Below are 20833 nucleotides of genomic sequence, written 5' to 3' on the forward strand. Positions count from 1 at the left end.
GGAAAGAGATGATGAAGTGGGGAAGAGGATGAGGAAAATGGAGGACAATGTGTATATCCTGAAAATATTATTGAGGTGAGAAATAATATCTGTTCAGAGCATAAGAGGATGTGTTTGTTCCAAGGTGAAATTTTTAGAACAGACATTACTCAGCTGACTCAAATGCCCATTGAGGCCAGGCAAACCATATAAGTGAGAAAAGTGTACTGGGAAAGGCAGGCCAGGGGCCATAGTGGGAATTGTGATGAACAGGAGAGGTCCAGCAGTTGTTACTATTTGGAAATAGGGGCCCAGTCTTGCAAAGGCTTCCGATGTTTAAGAAACACTGGCTTTTTTTTTTTTTTTTTAATGTAATGTTTCTGAATTTATAAAACACCATGCTAGCCAACTAAAACGCATTTATGGACCAGATGGGGCCTGTAGATGGTCTGTTTACCACCCACTATATCTATTACTAGCTTATTTTCCTGAGATGAATGGGTGTCCCAACTGCAGCAGTAGACTATACTATTTCTTCAAAAATAGCTACCAAATTTATTTGATGTGCACATGTTCACAAACCTTCAGTTAACCCTTGCAGTTTCAATGAGGCTTTGATGAACTCAAGGATGTGAAAATAAAGAAGGAAACGAACATAAATTTTTAGTCCACCTTATAGAAAAAAGCTACCTTATGGAGAGGAGCCTAAGGTGTTATGAAAAATATTCATTAACAGTTTTAATTTGTAGATAATTTCTCCTACATGTCTATTAATTGGAGTTATTCAGTTAGAGGACAGTTTCAGTAGAGCAGATAAATGAAAGATCGTAATCTCTTTAAATATTTGGTGCGGCTAGGCCCACCGTTGAATATAGACTTCACAGGATCTTCAGTAGGTTGGCATGTTCATTATGTGTATGGTCCAGTGTCCCAAGGGGAAAAGAATTGGGTTTATAAATACCCTTTGGTTTTAGAAATGTCCTCAGATGATTAATGAAACAAGTTATCTTTCTCGGTGCTTTTTGCTGACAAACTGAACACAAGGACAAACAGCTGACTGGAATCCTGTGAGAGACAGCTTGCTTGTGGTGAGGCCGTGGGATTCGTACATGGCAGGTCATATAAATTGAAATGTAGACTGCCTTTGTCCTCTGCGCTCTTGCACAACTGGACTTTGCCTCCTTGGAAGTACTGGCACTTAATAAGTAAACGAAGGTGGGGAACAGCACTAGTTTAAGCCTCCAAATGAAGGTACCTCAGGGAAAATACTGGCAGAACTAGAGCACAGTTCATGGGGGGCCTAGCGTAGCTCCCGAAATTACTATCAGTGCTGATTTATGATATCGCCAGATACTTTCTGCTTCCCCAGACATTATTCTGGTGACTTCTGTTACCTTTGCCTTGATGGATGTGTAGAAAAAAATTAAATCTCTTCTTGTTTCCAGATTGCAGACTGGGGTCTCCAGGAGTAAGTTTCTGTGTATTTGATAGTCTTTTGCCCTCCTCACACCCAATGCCCTCTCAGTGTTTGGAAGAACAATGAAGGCTTGCTGCAATATTCCCCTGCTGGCTGCTGTCGCACCCCAGACTTGACCAACCCTCTGTGGGCTGATGCCTGCAGGGGTGAGCCTTGGACCAGTTTAGCATTTTCTTTTCATTTTGGTTTGCTGCAAGGACAGCCTGAGAGTTTCTGCTAAAAAGACCCCAATGGCCATATTTGCATTTCTAGCAGACCTTAACTTTCAAAAAGCCTTTCAGTCTCTTGTCTTCATGTACAGACGATTTCCCTGCTCCACTTCTTAGATGCTCTGGTCAGGTACCTGGGTGCGGTGTCTGCAAAGCATGGCTTCATGAAGTCTGCAGCACCTATTATGCTATGGCTTCATTTCCTGGATGTTTTTTTTTTTTGTAAAAATTTATTTATTTGTTTGTTTGTTTGTTTGTTTGTTTAACTGTAAAAGAATATTTTTACATATTTGTGGTCAAAATGTTTGGAAATACCAAAACAAAACAAAAAGAAAAAGAAAAAAAGAAGAATCACTCATGATGATACCTTTTAATGACCACTGTTAATTCTAGTCTCTTTTCTCTCCCTTCCCTCATCCTTCCTTTCCTTCCTCCTTCCCTAATTGCAACATGCTCCATATTGGCAGGAACCAATCTTGATATGGGAATAAATGGCCAGGGAGAGATGTGTTAATGGGGCCTCCCTTCTTAACTCTTGCCTCCACGGGACGAGCCCCCTTCCCACATGGGCAGAACCTCAATCACCCTCTTATCAGTGACACACAGGAGTCCTAAGCAATCTTCAGTCCAGAGCAATAGGAGTCATGTGACACTTTTCCTCCAAATTCCAATCTCTTTTAAAGAAGCTAAGCCATAAAAGCATCAGCTTAGCACTTGGACTTTGTGGAAGGACCACTTCTGAAAAACACTTTGCTCAGTGAGCAAAGGCATCTGAAGTTATATATTATGTGAATCAAAACTCAGGGTTCTATACACCAAAGGGCAATGCTGTCAGGTGGAAATGGGAAGCTGAGAGCAGCCCCGAGCACACTGGTGTAACTCAGCTGTCCATTTCTCCTGATACCCCACCTCCTGTCTGTACCAACTTATTATTTATTTATTTTTTTTGCAAAAGTGTACACATCTTATGTTGCTTTGGATACACAATTCTTATTCTCCCTCAGAGTTTGCTGCTGTTTTATATATTTCTGTCCTCTCTATCTAAATGCTTTCTTTCTTCTTTTACTGAAACGATTTGAAAGCAAAGTCAAAAGTGTCCTCTGTCCCCTGACAATGACAATGTCTGCAGCAGCCTCTTGTCATCAATCCTGGTTCCTTTTGACTATTCTCACCACTGACTCTTCCTTAACCCTAGCTCTGTTCACAGTTCTTGGAGAGGTGGGCTGGAAGCACCAGTATCCCAAGGCCAGAAGAAGCTCCCTGTGCTGGTGATCATTTCACAATGTATACAAATATTGAATCTTTATGCTGTGCACCTGAAACTAGTTATATGCCAATTATACCTCAATAAGAAAAAAACATAAAACAACAAACTGAGGTCCTTGTACTGAAGCATGGCCATGACTGCAGGGCCCCCAGTCCAGCCCTTAGCCCACTGCACTCTCAAACAGGCCCAGAGAAGATGGCTCATCGCCTCTCCACTATCCTTTCTGTTTCACAGGCCATTGGAGAGTTCATTTTGGTGGACAAGGATGTGAAAATCAAAAAGAAAGGGAGCATCTACAGCCTCAATGAGGGCTATGCCAAGGACTTTGACCCTGCTGTCACTGAGTACATCCAGAGGAAGAAATTCCCCCCAGTAAGTGAGGGCTCGGTGGGGAGGGCCCCTGCCTGAACTATGCAGAAATGTGTTGGTTCATGATTTGCCCCAAAAGGGAAAGGTGGCAGGGATGAAAGCAGCTTAGATTCCACTGTGCAATGACCCCAAGATTAAGTCCCCATCTAGGTGCTGGGGATGGGAACCCCTGCCCTGGGACGTCAAAATCAGAAGGTTCATTTCAGCCTTTGCCACTTTCTCTTGGAGGAATAAAATCAGGATAACAACTTCATGGCAATAAAACATCTCTCACTTCTGGGGTCCCTGATCCCAGATGACACCAAACATGGCCCTCTCACCTAGGCACATGCCTGCAGCATCTATCTGATGGACTTCTATCAGTCGCCTCAAAACTGAGAGGGTCTGCCTTGGTATCTCTCTAAAGAGGTTAAAAATTACTGAATACAAGAGAGGGAAGGGCTGTCTGCAGAGCTGATTCTATGTGGGATTATCCAATTTTGTCATATTCTTGTCAAACACCATTGAAGGCTGCTGTGTCCTGGGGAAGAAGCCCAAACATTGTTAGCATGACATTCAGGGCCCTCGGAGCTGGCCCCAGGCTCTCTTTCCAGTTTTATCATCTCTTCTTCTACCTTACTTTAGATTCCCCTCCACAACCGTGTACTCTAGCTGCACCAGGCTCCTCTTCAGGGCCCATGTAGACAGCATTTGCTTCTCTATGTTGCCATGCCTGCCTTCACTTATGCGCGTCCCTGTCCTGCAAGGTGAAAACTCCACCCTTCACCCTTACTCAGCTTCTTAGCTTGGCAAAATCCTTCTTAACCTACAAGGTCCTGCTAAGTGGTACCATTTTTGTGATGCCTGCTCTGACCCCATAGCAAGAATCAACTGCACCTTCCTCGGGGCTTCTGTGGGTAATTTGACCTTCTATAAGATGTGTGAGAGGCTGTCTCCATTATTTCATTTTCTGCTCCCTGGGAACAGGGTTTTCATCATATTTCCTAGCACCCTCCCAAACATATACCTTGTAGGTGCTCACTAAATGATTGTTGAATCAAAATGCACAAAGAACTCTCTTCTCTGCAACTCTAATTCTTGCTGGTCTTAACCTTGCAGGATAACTCAGCCCCCTATGGATCCAGGTATGTGGGCTCCATGGTGGCTGATGTCCATCGCACCCTGGTCTATGGAGGGATCTTTCTGTACCCAGCTAACAAGAAGAGCCCCAAAGGAAAGGTAAACAGACCCTCTGAAGAGTGGTTGAGAAGCAGTGCATTTCATTTGCAGCCCAGGGATTTGACTTAGGAAGAAAGAAAGGTTATCATAGCTGTTAGACTCTGCAGTAGGGTGCTAAGGATGTCTGTGGCGTAGTCTTGTCTAGATTAAACGTTGTCCTGGTTAAAGCCAGCCAAATGATATCAGCTAAAAATGGTCTCTTGAGAGCTCTTCCAGTGCTGAAGATAAGTAATGGTGTTATGGTCAGGAGAGGACTAAAAGTGCTCAGTTCTTCCAGTGAGTATATGGGTTGGCTTAGGCAAAATGAATTCCATTCATAAAGAGAAATGAAACAGTCCAGCCCCATTACCAAGGCAGCAAATCAAATATGTATTCCGAATAGAGATTTTTTTTTGATTGCTTTCAAAAGGCATAAAATAGAAATAACTAACGAGCTGACATTTGCTGCTTGGAAAATAATACCTTTCTAGGGAGGGAAAGAATCTCTGGGGAAACCTAGAGCTTTCAGGTGAGCTGTTACCGCTGACTGCACTAGCCTGATGCCCACAGTGTTTGTGTAAGCTGTAGAGTTGGCTGTGCTGGCTTATGCTGGAAAGGGCACCCCACTTTTCTGCTACACTGAGGGGTGACGTGTTTCCTTCTCAAGTATTGTCCTTTTGCTTTTTTTTTTCAATAGACAGACTGCCTGTTTTTTTTTTTTTAATTTGTGAGAGAAGAAATAGCAACAATAAATCCCTTAAGATAGTTAAAAATCTGTATATTCAGATATGTTTAGATCTCTGTTTACAGCATATGGTGTCCATTTTGCTGAGGGCATTCTTATTTACTTAAAACACCACTCTTGCCATAGCTACCTCAGGCATTCCGGCCTATGTAATTAGCCTACTTTATAGTACTTTTCTCTAATGTCCACCCCGCTCCAAACTGTTCCTTTACATAAATACTGAGGTTCCTTCTTTTTTTCAGTTTTGCAGGTCTGGCCATGACACCTGTATGGAAATAGAGTCAGGAAACACCTGCGAAAAGCTCAGTAGGCAGACTGCATGAAAATACATATAATAAAAAAAGTTAATATTTAAAACTAAATGCCAAGGCGTATAATATATTAAATCCCAACCCTCAAGCCTTGGGAGAATTATAAAAGGAATGTGTATAGAGTTGCAAACAATATTATACTGTTTGGAGGAGCCAGTCTGCTTTCCAGATGTCTGCAGCCAGACACAACCATGGATTTTTAAAAATGCTTTTAGAATAGGCAAAGCTCCATCCAAAACACATACAGAATCACTCATTAGGTTCAGTTTCTGTGCTGTAAAGAGAAGGGAACCATGAGTTCTGCCAAAATGTCATTCAGTCTTGAGTCCAGGTGGTCTGTCTCACATTTGCATCAAGCAATCCATTCCTGCCTCTGGCTTGATGAATGGCTTAATTTAACCAAATGGCTAAATTAACCATTTGGCCTTATATGCAACCTAAAGGTGTGTGTGGAGCTTTTACAACTTTATGGAAGTAAAGGGAGAGTATCAGTTACCTTGGAAACTTCCACCGTCTCTGCACTATTTTGCTACAGAATAAATCCCTTTTCTATGTAATATTTTCTGGTGTGAGGACACTGTTCTTGGCTCTTGTTTTCCAGTTGAGACTACTATACGAGTGTAACCCAATGGCCTACATCATGGAGAAGGCTGGAGGATTGGCTACCACTGGGAAGGAAGCTATACTGGACATCATTCCCACTGACATCCACCAGAGGGCGCCAGTCATCTTGGGATCCCCTGATGATGTGACGGAGTTCTTGGAGATATATAAGAAGCATGCTGCCAAATGAAGAGCTGACCTTGCCCGCACCAAAAAGAATTGCCTTTTATCTGGACCTTTTATCTCACATGGAGCTACTCTATTCTGACTGTGCATTATACATTTCTAGACAGCAGAAATAAAAAGCATGGATATTTCACCATCAAATGCTGTGTAGTGCCTGGTGCTGCCTAATCAAAATTCTATCTATATAATGCCTCTGATGGTCAAGATATATTTTGAATAAATAGAGGAGAAATAAACACATTCTTCCTTTTTCTAAAAAAAGTAGTCTTCATTGCTTTGAGTCAAGTAATACTAATAGTAATAACAACAGTTGTGCATATAACATTAGTTAACTCATTTAATCTTCACAGCAACCTTATGAATTCGGTACTATGAATAACCCATTTCACAGATGATGAAATGGAGGACAGAGAGGTAAGGCACTCTGTCCAAGGTCTCCAGCCAGTGAGCAACAGAGCTCAGATACGAGTCTAGGCAGTTTGGCTGCTAAGCTCAGAGTTAGTGTATCACTTCTACCTTTTCAGGTCTGGGTGTGCAGGACTAACCTGAGCAAGGCTGTTTATGTCCTCCTGAGAACTAGAGAGGTGATAAGTTAGTGTTGGTGGCCATCTATGACTTCTTGGCCTCCCACACACGGGTATAATCATCTGAGTCACAAATGAAGGTTTATCTTATTACTCAATGGCGACTTTTAAAAATAAAACTGTAACAGTTTACTGAAATAACAAAGCCTAATTTCTAGGGTCTAATTGCCATAAGGAAAAAAATTATCATAAACAAAATTTGAGGAAAAAGAGTACTATTGCATACAAGTGTATTTCTTACTAGGCTCTCTCCCTTAGCTGGCCCTGGTTCTTTCTGTACTAGAATTTCCTAGATCATGGCAAGTAGTATCAGGTGTTAAGAAACACCTGTGGTCTTTGTTAAGCTCTAAAATTTTTTTTTTAATTGTTTATTTCTACTTGTAAACTTGAAACAGGTTTTTATGTAAATCCTACTCCTTTTCCTCTAAACATTCCTCATTGATTCCATGGTTTTCCAACAGGAAACTTAGTTTGATCTTAAACATTGAATCTGCTTTTGTCCACTGACTGGACCCAAAACCAGTGTTTTTCCAATGCCCACTGTGGCTAGCCCTCTCAGGAAATTCCCCTGACTCACAAAGCACCTTTTGATTTTTAACCATCTTGTAAGTCAGTTCTTGTAACTTCTGGTTCTCAAAGCATTGAGGGAGATTGTGGTGATCTGGTAGCTGGATGGGAAATGATATTCTCCCACCTGTTTGTGTGCTCTGTGTGATGTTTTTTGATTGAGCTATGAGTTTATTTAACTGAGAGTTTTCGCCTGGTACTTGTTTGTGTTCTACTATAGATGCATCCAATCTTTCTCTGTCTCATTCTTTGAGAAGAAAGACAGGGACAGACTCAGAGAAACAGGAGCACGGCAACTCTCCTTTGATGATTCTTGGAATATCAAAATTGAGCTTGACCTTGGAGATACTTTGATGCCCTTCACTAATGAGGGCGAAGGGATGGCATTCACTGAGTGTAATGTAGAAAGCTGACAGGAACTCAGGTCTGTTGGTTGTTAGGTGCCACAGTATCTCACTGTCCCTAAAGTGGGAGATCTTTCCTACTTCTAATCAAATATGTAAAGGAAAACAACTACTTCTAGCCACTCAAATATTTGGCTGTTAAGAATTTTTTTTAACAAGTTCTTTTTATCAAGTAACAGCATTAGCAGGCTTTGTAAAGAAACCCTCATGCCTTCCTGTTCTCATCTATAGGTCTGACTTTTGCTCTTAGAGGTTCCATAGCTGTACTCTTCACCTTTTAAATTAAAATCATACTTGGCCAAAAGCCTAATTTTTTTTCTAAATATTTTAAAGTAATTTTCTGTACAATGGAGTACTTGCTGCTTTGTGTCTTTGCCAAAAGCTAAGAAAGCATTTTTGACTCTAGGGCACCCATCTGCCCTGACTTCGCAACCACAACTATGCCATTGGCATTTTCTGGAACACTCTGTGACCAGGATGGGGGTAGAAGCTCCATGTGAGCATCATTTGTTCCCCAAATCCCTCAGAGTGAATGTGGCCTGCTCCCTAACCACATAATAAAAATGAGAAGGCATACCAAAAGGCAAAAAACACATTTTGAAGAGACAAAGCAGGTGTCAGAACAAGACATAGCAGAGATGTTGGAATTATCACACCAAGAATTTAAAACAATCATAATTAATATGCTAAGGGCTCTAATGAATAAAGTAGACAACATGCAAGAATAAATAGACAATGTAAGCAGAGAGATGGAAATCCTAAGAAAGAACCAAAAAGAAATACTGGCATTAGAAATACAGTGTCAAAAAACACTGTAATAGAATTCACAAATGCCTTTGATAAGCTGGACATGGCTGAAGAGAGAATCTCTGAGGGAATATATCAATAGAATCCTTGAAAACTGAAAAGCAAAGAGAATAAAGACTTTAAAAAAATAACGGAATATCCAAGGACTGTAGGACAACTGCAAAAGGTGTAACATAGTGTGTAAAGGGAATACCAGGAGAAGAGAGAAAAAAAATATTTGGAACAATAATGACTAAGGATTTCTTTCCAATATCAGACACCAAACCACAAATCTCGAAAGTTCAGAGAACACCAAGCAGAATAAATGCCAAAAAACTACATCTAAGCGTAACATCTTCAAACTACAGAAAATCAAAGATAAATAAGAAGTCCTGAAAGAAGCCAGAGGAAATAAACACCTTATCTTTCGAGAAACAAAGATAACATTAAATCTAGCTTCTCCTCAGAAACCATGCAAACAAGAAAATAGTGGAGTGAAATACTTAAAGTGTTGAAAGAAAAAACTCATCAACCTAGAATTTTGTGCCCTGTGAATTATCCTTCAAGAATGAAGGAGAAAAAAGACTTTCTTAGACTAACAAAGATTGAGGGAATTTGTTGCCAGTAGACCCGCCTTTCAATAAATGTTAAAAGAAGTTCTTTAGAGAAGAAAAATAATACAGGCCAGAAACTTAGATCTATATTAAGAAAGGAAAAACACTGAAGAAGGAATAAATGAAGGTAAAATAAAAACTTTTTCTTTTCTTACCCTTAATTGATCTAACAGATAACACTCTGTTCAAAATAATAACAGCAACAATGTATTTGACTATGTCTGCTTATATATATATATATTTATATATATATGTATATATATTTATATAAGCTTATATACAAGTAAAATGAATGACAGCAATGATACAAGGATAGGAGGAAGGAGTTAGGATTATTTTGTTATTATAAAGTACTTACACTACCCATAAAATGATGTAATGTTATTTGAAAGAGAACTTGGATTAATTGTAAAAGATATTGCAAACTCTAACGCAAGTATGAAAATAAAAAGTAAGTGATATGCTAGAAAAGAAGAAAAAATTGAATCATATCAATTGCTCAACTAAAACCATAAAATGCAGGAAAAAGGTAGAAGACAAAAATAAGAACAACGAACAAAGGCGATCAATAGAAAATAGTAACAAATATGGTAAATATTAATCCAACTATATCAATAATCACTTGAACTTCAAAGGCTTAAATTTATCATTTAAAAGACAAATTGTTAGAGTGAATCAAAAAACATGACCCAACTTATGTTGTCTACAAGAAACCCACTTTAAATATATAGACATATAGATTAAAAGTAAATAGATGAAGGCAGTGGCCTGGTACCCACAGGTGCCCTTGGAGCTGGGCCGGATCTGCCACCCCAGGTGCCCAGTGCAGAGCCAGCCTTACTGCCCTCCATACCACTGCTGCTGCTACTGCTGCCAGGAGGCATTTTTATTCGGGAGACGTTAAGGGAGCCTGAGGCTCCTGGTGCATTGTGAGAGCGGTGGCACCTGTTTGGGGGAGGAGGCAGAGGGCTCAAAGCAAACCCATGGATGGCAAAGGAATCAGTAGCCTAGAAGATGGAGGGGAGGAGCCCAGCTGTGAGGTGTGTGAGCCCAAGAACCATGTCTATGCGGGAGTCCTTAAACCTGGAAAGTTATGAATTGGACAAGATCTTCCATCTAACCAGATTCATGGAACTGAAGGGCAATGGCTGCAAAGTGCCCCAAGATGTCCTGCAGGAATTGCTGGAATCCTTACAAGATAACCACTTTCAAGAAGATGAGCAGTTTTGGGGAGCATTTATGTCAAGGATTGGCATTAGGATGGATATTTCTGTCATTCCTTTGAAGCATCATGGTCTTTCTTCTGTTCAGACCATGGATTACGTTTATCCTATCATTGATGACCCTTACATGATGGGCAGGATAGTATGTGCCAATGTTTTCCCTCTACACAATGGGGGTGGGGGATGGGGTCACAGAATGTGACAATATGCTGAAGTTCCAAATCAGGAATAATATGACCAACAGAGAAAGGGATAAAGTGATGCTACTAATTACACAGGGTTTTAAAGATGCAGCAGAAGAGGCAGAAACATCTGTAGTGGGTGGCCAAACAGTGTTAAACCCCTGTATTGTTTTGGGAGGAATGGCTACAACTGTCTGCCAGCCTAATGAATTCATTGTGCCAGACAAAGCAATGCCTGAGGATGTGCTCGTGCTCACAAAGCCCCTAGAGATGCAGGTGGCCATGGCCATGCACCAATGTCTGGATATTCCCGAAAAATGGAATGAAATTAAACTAGTGGTGACCCAAGAAGATGTGGAGTTGGCAGAGCAGGAGGTGATGATGAACATGGCAAGGTTCAACAGAACAGATGCAGGACTCACATACACATCCAAGCCCACACTGCCACCAACATCCCGGGGCTTTGGAATTCTGGGCCACCACAGAACCTAGCCAAACAATGGAGGAAGAAGGGGTCCTTAGTGATTCACAACCTCCCTGTCCTGGCTGAGATGGCTGTTGTGAGCAAGGCCTGTGGAAACATGTTTGGCCTCATGCATGGGGACTGTCCTGAGACATCAAGAGACTTTCTAATCTGTTTACCCTGTTAGCAAGCCACTTAGCTCTGAGCAGAGATAAAGTCCCCTAAATATGGTGGATTATTGAAATTGTAGAGAAGGCAACTGTACAGTCAAAATCATAGACAAACCCCAGATTATCGAAGTCTCACCACAGGTGGCCACTCAAAATGTGAATCTCACACTTGGTGCCATCTCTTAATCTAGACCAAAATAGCTATTTGGTTTTATTTTTAAATAAATCTATTTCCTTTACCATCTAAACAACAACAAAAATCTCATTGTGTCTACACATCTGGTGACCTGAGGTCCATTTGTGAATAGATGCAATTACTAAAATAAAACCTATTGCTTAAAAAAAAAATTAAATTGATGGAGAAAAATATACCATGCTAACAATAATTCAAAGAAAGCAATGATAGCTTTCTTGGTTTCAAACAGAATAGACTTCAAAGTAAAGAAAGTTATTAGGGATAAAGAAGTGCATTACATTATGATTACATTATGATAAAGGGATCAATTCTGTAAGAAGATATAAAAATCCTTATAGGCACCTAACAACAGAGAGTCTAACTATGTGAGTCAAAACTGATAGAACTGCAAGGAGAAATAGATGTAATATCCACTATAATAGCTGGAGACCTCAACACTCCTCTCTCAAGTCTAGTAGGCAGAAAATCAGTAAGGACATAGTTGAACTTAACAATATAATCAATCAATAAGATATAATTAGCATTTTTCGACTACTTCAAGCTCACATGGAATATTCATGAGGTATACCTCATCTGGGGCAATAAAACACACCTTAACAAATTCAAAAGAATAGAAATCATACAATGTCTGCTCTCAAGCTACAATGGAAATAAACTAGAAATCAATAATAGAAAGCTAATTGAAAAATCCCAAAATATATGGAGATTCAACAACACACTTCTAAATAACATATGGATGAAAAAAGAAATCTCAAGCGAAATTAAAAATATTTTAAGTTAATTGAAAATACGATAGTAATTTATCAGAATTTGTGGGATGCCATGATAGCAGTGCTTAAAGGGAAATTTATAGCACTGAATGCATATGTCAGAAAAGAATAACAATCTAAAAGCAATAATTGAGGTTTCCACTATAGGAAACTAGGAAATGAAGAGCAAATTAAATCCGAAGTAAATAGAAGAAAAGAAATCATGAGAATCAGAGTAGAAATCAGTGAAATTGAAAACAAGAAATCAACAGAGAAAATCAATGAAATCGAAGCCAGTTTTTAAAAAAAGATCAATAAAATTATAAGCTTCTAGCCAGGCTAACCAAATCAAAAAGGAAAGGACACAAATTGCTAATATCAGAAATGAAAAAGGGGACATCACTACATATCCCGTGAACATTAAAAGGATAATAAAGGAATACTATGAATAACTCTATGCTCATAAATTTGATGACCTAGATGAAATGGATCAATTTCTTGAAAGACACAATCTGCCGAAACTCACATAGGAAGAGATAGACAATATAAATACATCTATATCTACTAAAGAAACTGAATCAAAAATGAACAATCTTCCAAAAACAGAAATCACAAGGCTAAGACAGGTTCTGGTGTTTTCTGCCAAACATTTAAGGAAAAATAATATCAATTCTCTAAAATCTCTTTCAGAGGATAGAAGCAGAAGAAATACTTCCTAACTCATTCAATGAGTCTTACCCTAATACCAAACCCAGACAAAGATGTTACAAAAGAAAAGAAAACTACAGACCAATGTTTCATGAACATAGATGCAGAAACCCTCAATAAAATATTAGCAAATCAAATCACTTAAAGTCTAAAAAGAATTATGTACCATAGACAAATGGGATTTATCCAGGTATGAAAGTCTGGTTCAACATTTTAAAATCAATTAATGTAATCCACCACATCAACAGACTAAAAGAGAAAAATCAATGATCATATCAATAAATGTACAAAAAGCATTTGACAAAATCTATTCATGACACAAACTCAAAGCTTTCCCACTAAGATCTGGTACAAGACAAAGATGCACTCTCTCACCACTCTTTTTCAATGTTGTACTGGAAGTCCTTGTTAATGCAGTAAGGCAAGAAAAGGGAATAAAAGGTATACAGATTGGGAAAAAAGAAACAAAACTCTTCGTTCATAGATGACATGATTATCTATGTAGAAAATCCGAAAGAACTGATAAAAGAACTTCTGGAACTAATAAAAGACTATAGCAAGGTTTCAGGATCCAAGGTTAATGTACACAAGTCAATTGCTTTCCTATATGCCAACAATAAACAAGTGGAAATTGAAATAAAAAACACAATGCCAAGAGATTGGATTAAACATGGTGAAGTGAGAGACGTCCCCAGATCTCTCGCCTTGAAACAGCAATAAACTGAACATCTAAAATTCAACAAAAAACACCCAAACTGCACACCAGCATATCTGAGTGTGGGATCTGCACATAAGAGCTACCACAGGTCAGAACCTCTGGTGTCAGGTGGTGGACTAGGAGAAACAAAGAAGCTGCCTCTCTCAGCCAGAGCTCCCTGTAGGAGGAGGGGAGAGGAGAAGGTGCAGAGAGTTCCCTGAACAGCCCTGCCTGAGAATGCTGTGTGCTCCATGCAGCCAGCAGCAGTGCCCAAGTATCAGAGCAGAAGGCAGAGAAAAATGAATGGCAGAAAAATGGGGACAGCAGAGAAACAACAGTTGATTTTTACCAGCCATGGTTGCAAAACTGAGCCTGATCAGCCGTAGCCTCCAACTCCCAACACAGAGGGCCCCTCCACCCATACCCTTCCTGATGGAATGCCGCGAAGACCTAGGCGAATCCGAAGAAACGCTACTGAAACCGTCACTAACACTGACAGGAACTGAGATTGAGGGTAGTGAGCATGATTAAACATCTACAAAAAAGGAAAAAAGGACATTACTAACACTTTATATAAAGCAGAGATCCAAGAAGCTTAGACGCCACCTACTGGAAACCAGAAGAAAAACACCTTATTTGCAACAGGCTAGAGACCGTTACATAATAAATCTTCTTTCTGGGGGGAAAAAAAAAAAAAAAAGCAGAACACACTTCCATTAATGCCCAAGTGGAGAAATAGTCCATTAAACACCATGAACAACCAAGGTGACAAGACAGCTCAGAAAGAAAGACAAAAATTTCCAGAAAATAAGCTTACAGACATAGAAATATGTGATTTAAATGACAGAGAATTCAGGATGGTACTTCTGAAAAAACTCAGTGAGATATGAAACGAATCACATCAACAATTTCAGGAATTCTCAGGGCAGCCAGGGAAAGAAGACAGTAATCTATAAAGGAAAACCCATTAGATTTTCTCGGCACAAACCTTACAAGCCAGAAAGGAGTGGAATCAAATATTCAAACTATTAAATGAAAGGAACGACCAGCCAAGAATAATGTATCCAAGTAAGCTCTCCTTTAGATATGGAGGAGAAATCAAGACCTTTCCAGACATACAAAAATTGAGGGAATTCTCCACTACGAGGCCTGTACTACAAGAAATTCTGAAAGAGGTTAGCTCACCTAAAACAAAATGGCAAAAAAAAAAAAATGCATAATTAGGAGTAAGGTGACTAGCAGGCTGATAAAAGCAGAGGAGTGCAAACCTTACTACGAACAGGGCATTATAAGCTTAAAATAAGAAGAGATTTGCTATAGCAAGATAGTAATGAACATTCAGCATACGTAAGGACAAAATGAGACAATGATGATTAAAAAGGAGAGAATTCAAAGATCCAAATTCGCAAAGGGGAATGGAGACAAGGCACATGCAGAAGAAAAATGATGACTGTATATATACAACTATCCTTTTCATATTTGTAATGATAATCACACACAAAAGATTTAGAACTGAAGTATACAACGTAAAGCAAGAAGGACCAGAGAGAAAACCCACAAAAAACAAATTAGCGACATGGATGGACCTTGAAATTAGTGAAATAAGCCAGACAGAAAAGGTTGAAAATCACATGATATCACATATGTGGGATATAAACCTAAAAGCAACAAATGAACAGGACAAACAAACAGAGACTCATGGACATGGACAATGGACTGACTAGTGGTTACCAGAGGGGAGGAGGAAGCGGGGAGGGGAAAAAGAAATAAAATGTTAAATGAAAAAAACCCCCCACAATGCCATTTACATTAGCACACAACAAAATATTTATATTTAGGTATAAATCTAACATAATACTACAAAAACTATAAAACTCTGGACACAGACCTTCTACCCTCCACAAAAATTAACACAAAATGGATCATACACCCAAATGTAAAACTATAAAACTTTTAGAAGATAATATAGGAAAAAACCTAGATCACCTTGGGCTTTGTGATGCCTTTTTAGATACAATATCAAAGACACAATTCATGAAAGAAAGAATTGATAAGCTGGACTTCATTAAAATTAAAAACCTCTGCTCTAGGAAAGACAAGAGAATGAGAAGACAAGCTATAGACTGGGAAAAATATTTGCAAAAGACACATCTGATAAAGGACTGTTATCCAAAATATGCAAAGAACTCTTAAAAACTCAACAATAGGAAAACAAAGAACCTAATGAAAAAATGAGCCAAAGACCCTCAAAGACTCCTCACCTAAGAAGAAATACGAATGACAAATGAGCATATGAAAAGATGCTCCAAATCGTGTCTTCAGAGAAGTGCAAATTAAAATAACAATGAGATACCACTATACACTTATTAGAATGGTGAATACACAAAACATTGACATCACCAAATACTGGTGAGGATCTGGAACTATAGGAATTCTCACTAATTGCTGGTGAGAATGTAAAATGGTACAACCACTTTGGAATACAGTTTCTAACAAAGCTAAATAGACTCTTACTATATGATCTGGCAATTGCATTCCTTAGTATTTACCCAAAGGAGTTGAATACTCATGTCTACACAAAAACCTGCAGAAGGATGTTAACAGAAGTTTTATTCATAATTGCCAAAACTCGGAAACGACCAAGATGTCCTTCAGTAGGCGAATGGACAAATAAACTGTGGTATATCCAGACAATGGGATATTATTCAGTGCTAAAAGAAATAAGCTATCGAGTCATGAAAAGACATGGAGGAATCTTAAATGCATATTACTAAGTGAAGAGCCAATATGAAAAGGCTACATACTGTATGATTCCAACTTCATGACATCTGGAAAAGGCACAGCTAGGAAGACAATAAAATGATCAGTAGTTGTCAGGGATAAGGTGGGGGAGGGGATAGGTGAATAGGCAGAGCATGGAGGATTTTTAGGGCAGCGAAAAACTCTGAGTGATATTATAATGATAGACAGATGTCATTACACATTTGTCCAAACCTATAGCATGTACAACACCAAGAGCGAACCCTATGTAAACTATGGACTTTAGAGGATAACAATGTTTAAATGCAGGTTCATCCTTGGAAAAAAAAAAAGTACCATTCTGATGAGTGATGTTGATAACAGGCGAGGGTATGCATGTGTGGGCACAGGGGGAATGGGAAATCTCTATACCTCCTCTCAATTTTCTTGTAAACCTAATCTGCTCTAAAAAATAGTCTTTAAAAAAATTAAAAAGAAAAAAGCATAATATGATGAGAATACAAGTAAAAAGCACAGTGAGTACTATGAAATTAAAATATAGACCTAACATATGCCAGTCCCACTTTAACTTTGTTTTTGCATTTAAATAATGTATGTAGCACTTTCCTATATGTTTTTTACACATTGAAAACTGAACTTGGTATAACTATGTTATAGGAAACTAGAAAATGTATTCTTTATTTTCCATCTTTGTTTTCTATTATCCCACAAAGTTGATGCTTAAGCATCAAGCTGATTTTATTAGTGTGTGAGAAAAAGCGGATGCAATCTGCAAGGATTCAGATTCCTTCTGTGAAGAAGTTTAAAATTCATTTAATGTTTACTGCTCAGGTATGTAGTAAGTACAGTAGTCCTATAGAAGCAAAAGTGCAGATTTTTAAAAACATTTTACTATAATTGCATTTTTTTTTTTTGCATTTTTACCTGATGGAATTGTTTCTTGTAATAAAACCTTTTCTGACTAAAGACTTTAAAACAAAAAAACTTATGTTGGGATTACATGAGAGAGTGCATGTAAAACATCTTAGCAGAGTTTTGCTAATAAAGAATGGTCTCTCTGTTGATACTCCAGAGTCTCATTCTAGATTATTGGCTTTGGGTGAAGGGCCCTGACGTGGAAGTGAGATTGCCTCAATTGTCAGGAGGGTCTGCTTGTCCTTATAGATTTAGACTCGGGTCTGTGAGCATCTTTCATTAAGCAAGGCCATAGATAGCTTTGTGGTCTCCAGTGTATCAGTGGCACTGAAATAAATGTGAGTTGGATGCACTTTTCTCTTCCTCTGGCTTCCACCACAGCTGCTCTACTAGTTTTCACCCCGTCGTGTGTCCTGAAAGAACTGTGGCATTTTTGAAAGGTCATCAGCTACAATTTTAGATCACTGGGTAACTCGAACTTCTAACATTTAAATGTAGCTGCAAGGGGTATGTTGCTGCACCCAGCTGTCATACTTGGCTAAGATGATGGCAGAAATAGCAGCCTTTTCCTCAGGTTCCTTTACAAGAGAGTAGTTGACTACTTCTAAGTGACACTAATGAATACATCTCCCTCCTGATCCCCAAATTATCCAGTCTTTTGCTCATTTTTCACATCCACAGTGTGCTGGGCACCAGTTCTTCTTGTGGTAGTTGTTTTAAAGCACTGGTTTGTTTGTTTCACTTCCAATCTGTTGTAAACAGATACTTTTATAAAACACAACAAAAAGAATTACAGGACAGGTCAATGAATACATGAAAAGGTGTTCAACATCACTAATTATTAGTGAAATGCTAATTAAAACCACAATGAGATATCATTTCACACTCAGAATGGCTATTATCAAAAACCAGAAAATAACAACAGTTGGCAAGGACGTGGAGACATTAGAACCCTGTGCACTGCTGGTGGAAATGTAAAATGGTGCAGCCACTGCGGAAAAAAGGTATAGTGGTTCCTCAAGAAATGAAATATAGAATTACCATGTGATAGAGCAATTCTACTTCTGAGTATGTATCCTAAGAGAATTGAAAGCAGGGACTTGAACAGATGTTTGTCCAATCACATTCATGGCAGCATTATTCATAATAACCAAAAGGTAGAAGCAACCCAAGTGTCCACTGACCCATGAATGGATAAACAAAACGTAGTATATTTAAAAAAATGGAATGGTATTCAGCCTTAAAAAGAAAGGAAATTCAGAATAATGCTACAACGTGGATAAACCTTGAAGGTATCGTGCTAAGTGAAATAAACCAGTCACAAAAGGACAAATATCGCATCATTCTACTTATATTAAGTACCTAGAGTAGTCAAATTCATAGAGACAGAAAGTAGAATGGTGATTACCAGGGGCTGGGAACTGAGTGGGAATGGAAAATTGTTGTTTAATGGGTACAGAGTTTTGTCCTGAGAAGAGAAAAAAGTTCTGTAGATGAATGGTGGTGATAGTTGTATAATAATGTGAATGTGCTTAATGACATTGAACTGTACACTTAAGAATGGTTAAAGTGGTAAAAATAAGTTGCTGGGAAAATGAAATAAAAAATAGTTACAAAATATAGGCCCCAATTGTTTAGTGTTAGATTATAATTTCATTTAAGTTTAAATTATATTTTATTGTTAGATTTAAATTACATTTTAAAAAATAAAATCAGAACAAACATAACATAGGAAAACTGCTATAGAAATCTCTAAATACTTTCAATTTTTCTACTTACCTCATCATGGACCAGTATAATTTGCAGACTGTCCATGATCCACTTATATTTTGTTTTACAGTAAAATGACTTTTTAAAAATGTACAGTTCTATGAATTTTAACACATATCAAGTCACCATCATCATAATCAGGATATAGAACAGTTCTATCAGGTAAAATATTCCTGTTTTCTGTTTGCTCCCCATATTCCTACTCCCTGGCAACCATGGAGTTGTTTTGATCTCTATAACTTTGTTTTTATGAGGCTATCATATAAATGAAATCATACAGTATATATTGTTTTGAGACTGGCTTATTTCAGCCAGCACAGTGCCTCTGAGATTCATCCCAGTGCTACATGTGAAAATAGCTTGTTCCTTTTAATTGCTGAGTAGTATTCCATTTTATGGACCTACTACAATTTATCCATTCACCTTTGAAGAACATTGGGTGTCTGTAGTTTCTGAGAATTATAAATAGAGCTGCCATAAATATTTGTGAATGCATTTTGTGTGAATGTATGTATTTATTTCTCTAGGGAAGATATGATGGTCCACTCTGAGTGGCATTGCTTTGCACCATCGTGAGGGAAACCCTTAATCAGATGACAATGTTAGATTTCAAACGGCACCTGGAAACCAATCAACCAGGCCACTCTCTTCATCTTGCAGTCATTCGCTGGCCCAGAACTCCTAACAGCCAGTCACAACTCCTTCTATAATTATGTCCGAAGAATTGTGGTTGATCTCTCATGAGAAAGACAAAACTTAGTTATTTATTCATGGCAACATGACTCATCAAGCTCAAAGAAAGTTCCATTCTACAGTTCTCACAATTCCCAGTAGCTATAGAAAAAGAGTTTTCTGGTTATATGCTGGTGATGTCCAAAATTAAACTGTTGTGATACAGCAGTTCTTCTAGAGCTGCATCTTACTGAAGCCCTTGCATAAGTCCATGTACAACGATGAGGAAGCTGGTTGCAGCATTGTTTGAAGAGCACACATTTCCAAAATAATTTAACTGTCCATGCACTGGAATGCAGTGCTTTATGTGTACCGATGCGAATGTATTCCCAAGGTGTCTTGCTAAGGCAGACACTGTAGATGGATTGATCCAACTCTTGCAGCGAGAGATCACCATATGATACAGATCTAGCCAATTCTATGTAAGTGCAAGTCTACTGGGGTGGGGGCAGGGGGTGTGTTCTGGGGAAATTTTTCTTTCCTAATAAAAGGGAATTGACGCAGTCGGAGTTGCATTTTCTCTTCTGTATAAGTCTTCAGTGTGGGCTAGAATTTCAGGGCTATGTGGCCATTTTGTGCCCATGAGATGACAAGCATAGGGGCAAAAGCCAGCAGACCAAGGGTTAGAGAAGAAATAGAGGTCCCTAATGGAAACTTTGAATAGCTAAATAAATGCTAACAGCCACCTCTAAGTGGACTCATGAGAAAATATAAGAAAAATGAATCCTCACATATTTAAATTGCTGTGAGTTTTCTATTACTTGCAGCTAAACACATTCTGATTGAAAAAACTGTCAAAGGAAAAAAATCAAATTGCAGAACAATGTGCATATTCTACTATTTTGTAAAATGGAATTATATATGTATACATAATAGTTAATATACATCAAAATACTGGAAGAGTAATAATAACTAACAAGTATTGAGCACCTATTATGCGCGAAGCACATCTTATTACTTTAATCCTCGC

The 20833-nt window shown here is 38.5% G+C and overlaps 1 protein-coding gene and 1 pseudogene across 1 annotated transcript in view; both read left to right on the plus strand.

Moving 5' to 3' along the window:
• Nucleotides 1-6559, plus strand: part of FBP1 (fructose-bisphosphatase 1) — a 26106-nt gene extending 19547 nt beyond the window's left edge. Inside the window, exons 5-7 of the mRNA XM_006918815.3 lie at nucleotides 3167-3304; nucleotides 4400-4519; nucleotides 6156-6559. Coding sequence (XP_006918877.1) covers nucleotides 3167-3304; nucleotides 4400-4519; nucleotides 6156-6347 — 450 coding nt within the window. The 3' untranslated portion in view covers nucleotides 6348-6559. The remainder of the gene's footprint in view (nucleotides 1-3166; nucleotides 3305-4399; nucleotides 4520-6155) is intronic.
• A 3798-nt stretch (nucleotides 6560-10357) lies between these two features.
• Nucleotides 10358-11522, plus strand: LOC102885853 (annotated as a pseudogene).
• Nucleotides 11523-20833: the final 9311 nt, after the last annotated feature.

Source organism: Pteropus alecto, unplaced genomic scaffold (genome assembly GCF_000325575.1).
Source record: "Pteropus alecto unplaced genomic scaffold, ASM32557v1 scaffold138, whole genome shotgun sequence".
NCBI lineage: Eukaryota > Metazoa > Chordata > Mammalia > Chiroptera > Pteropodidae > Pteropus > Pteropus alecto.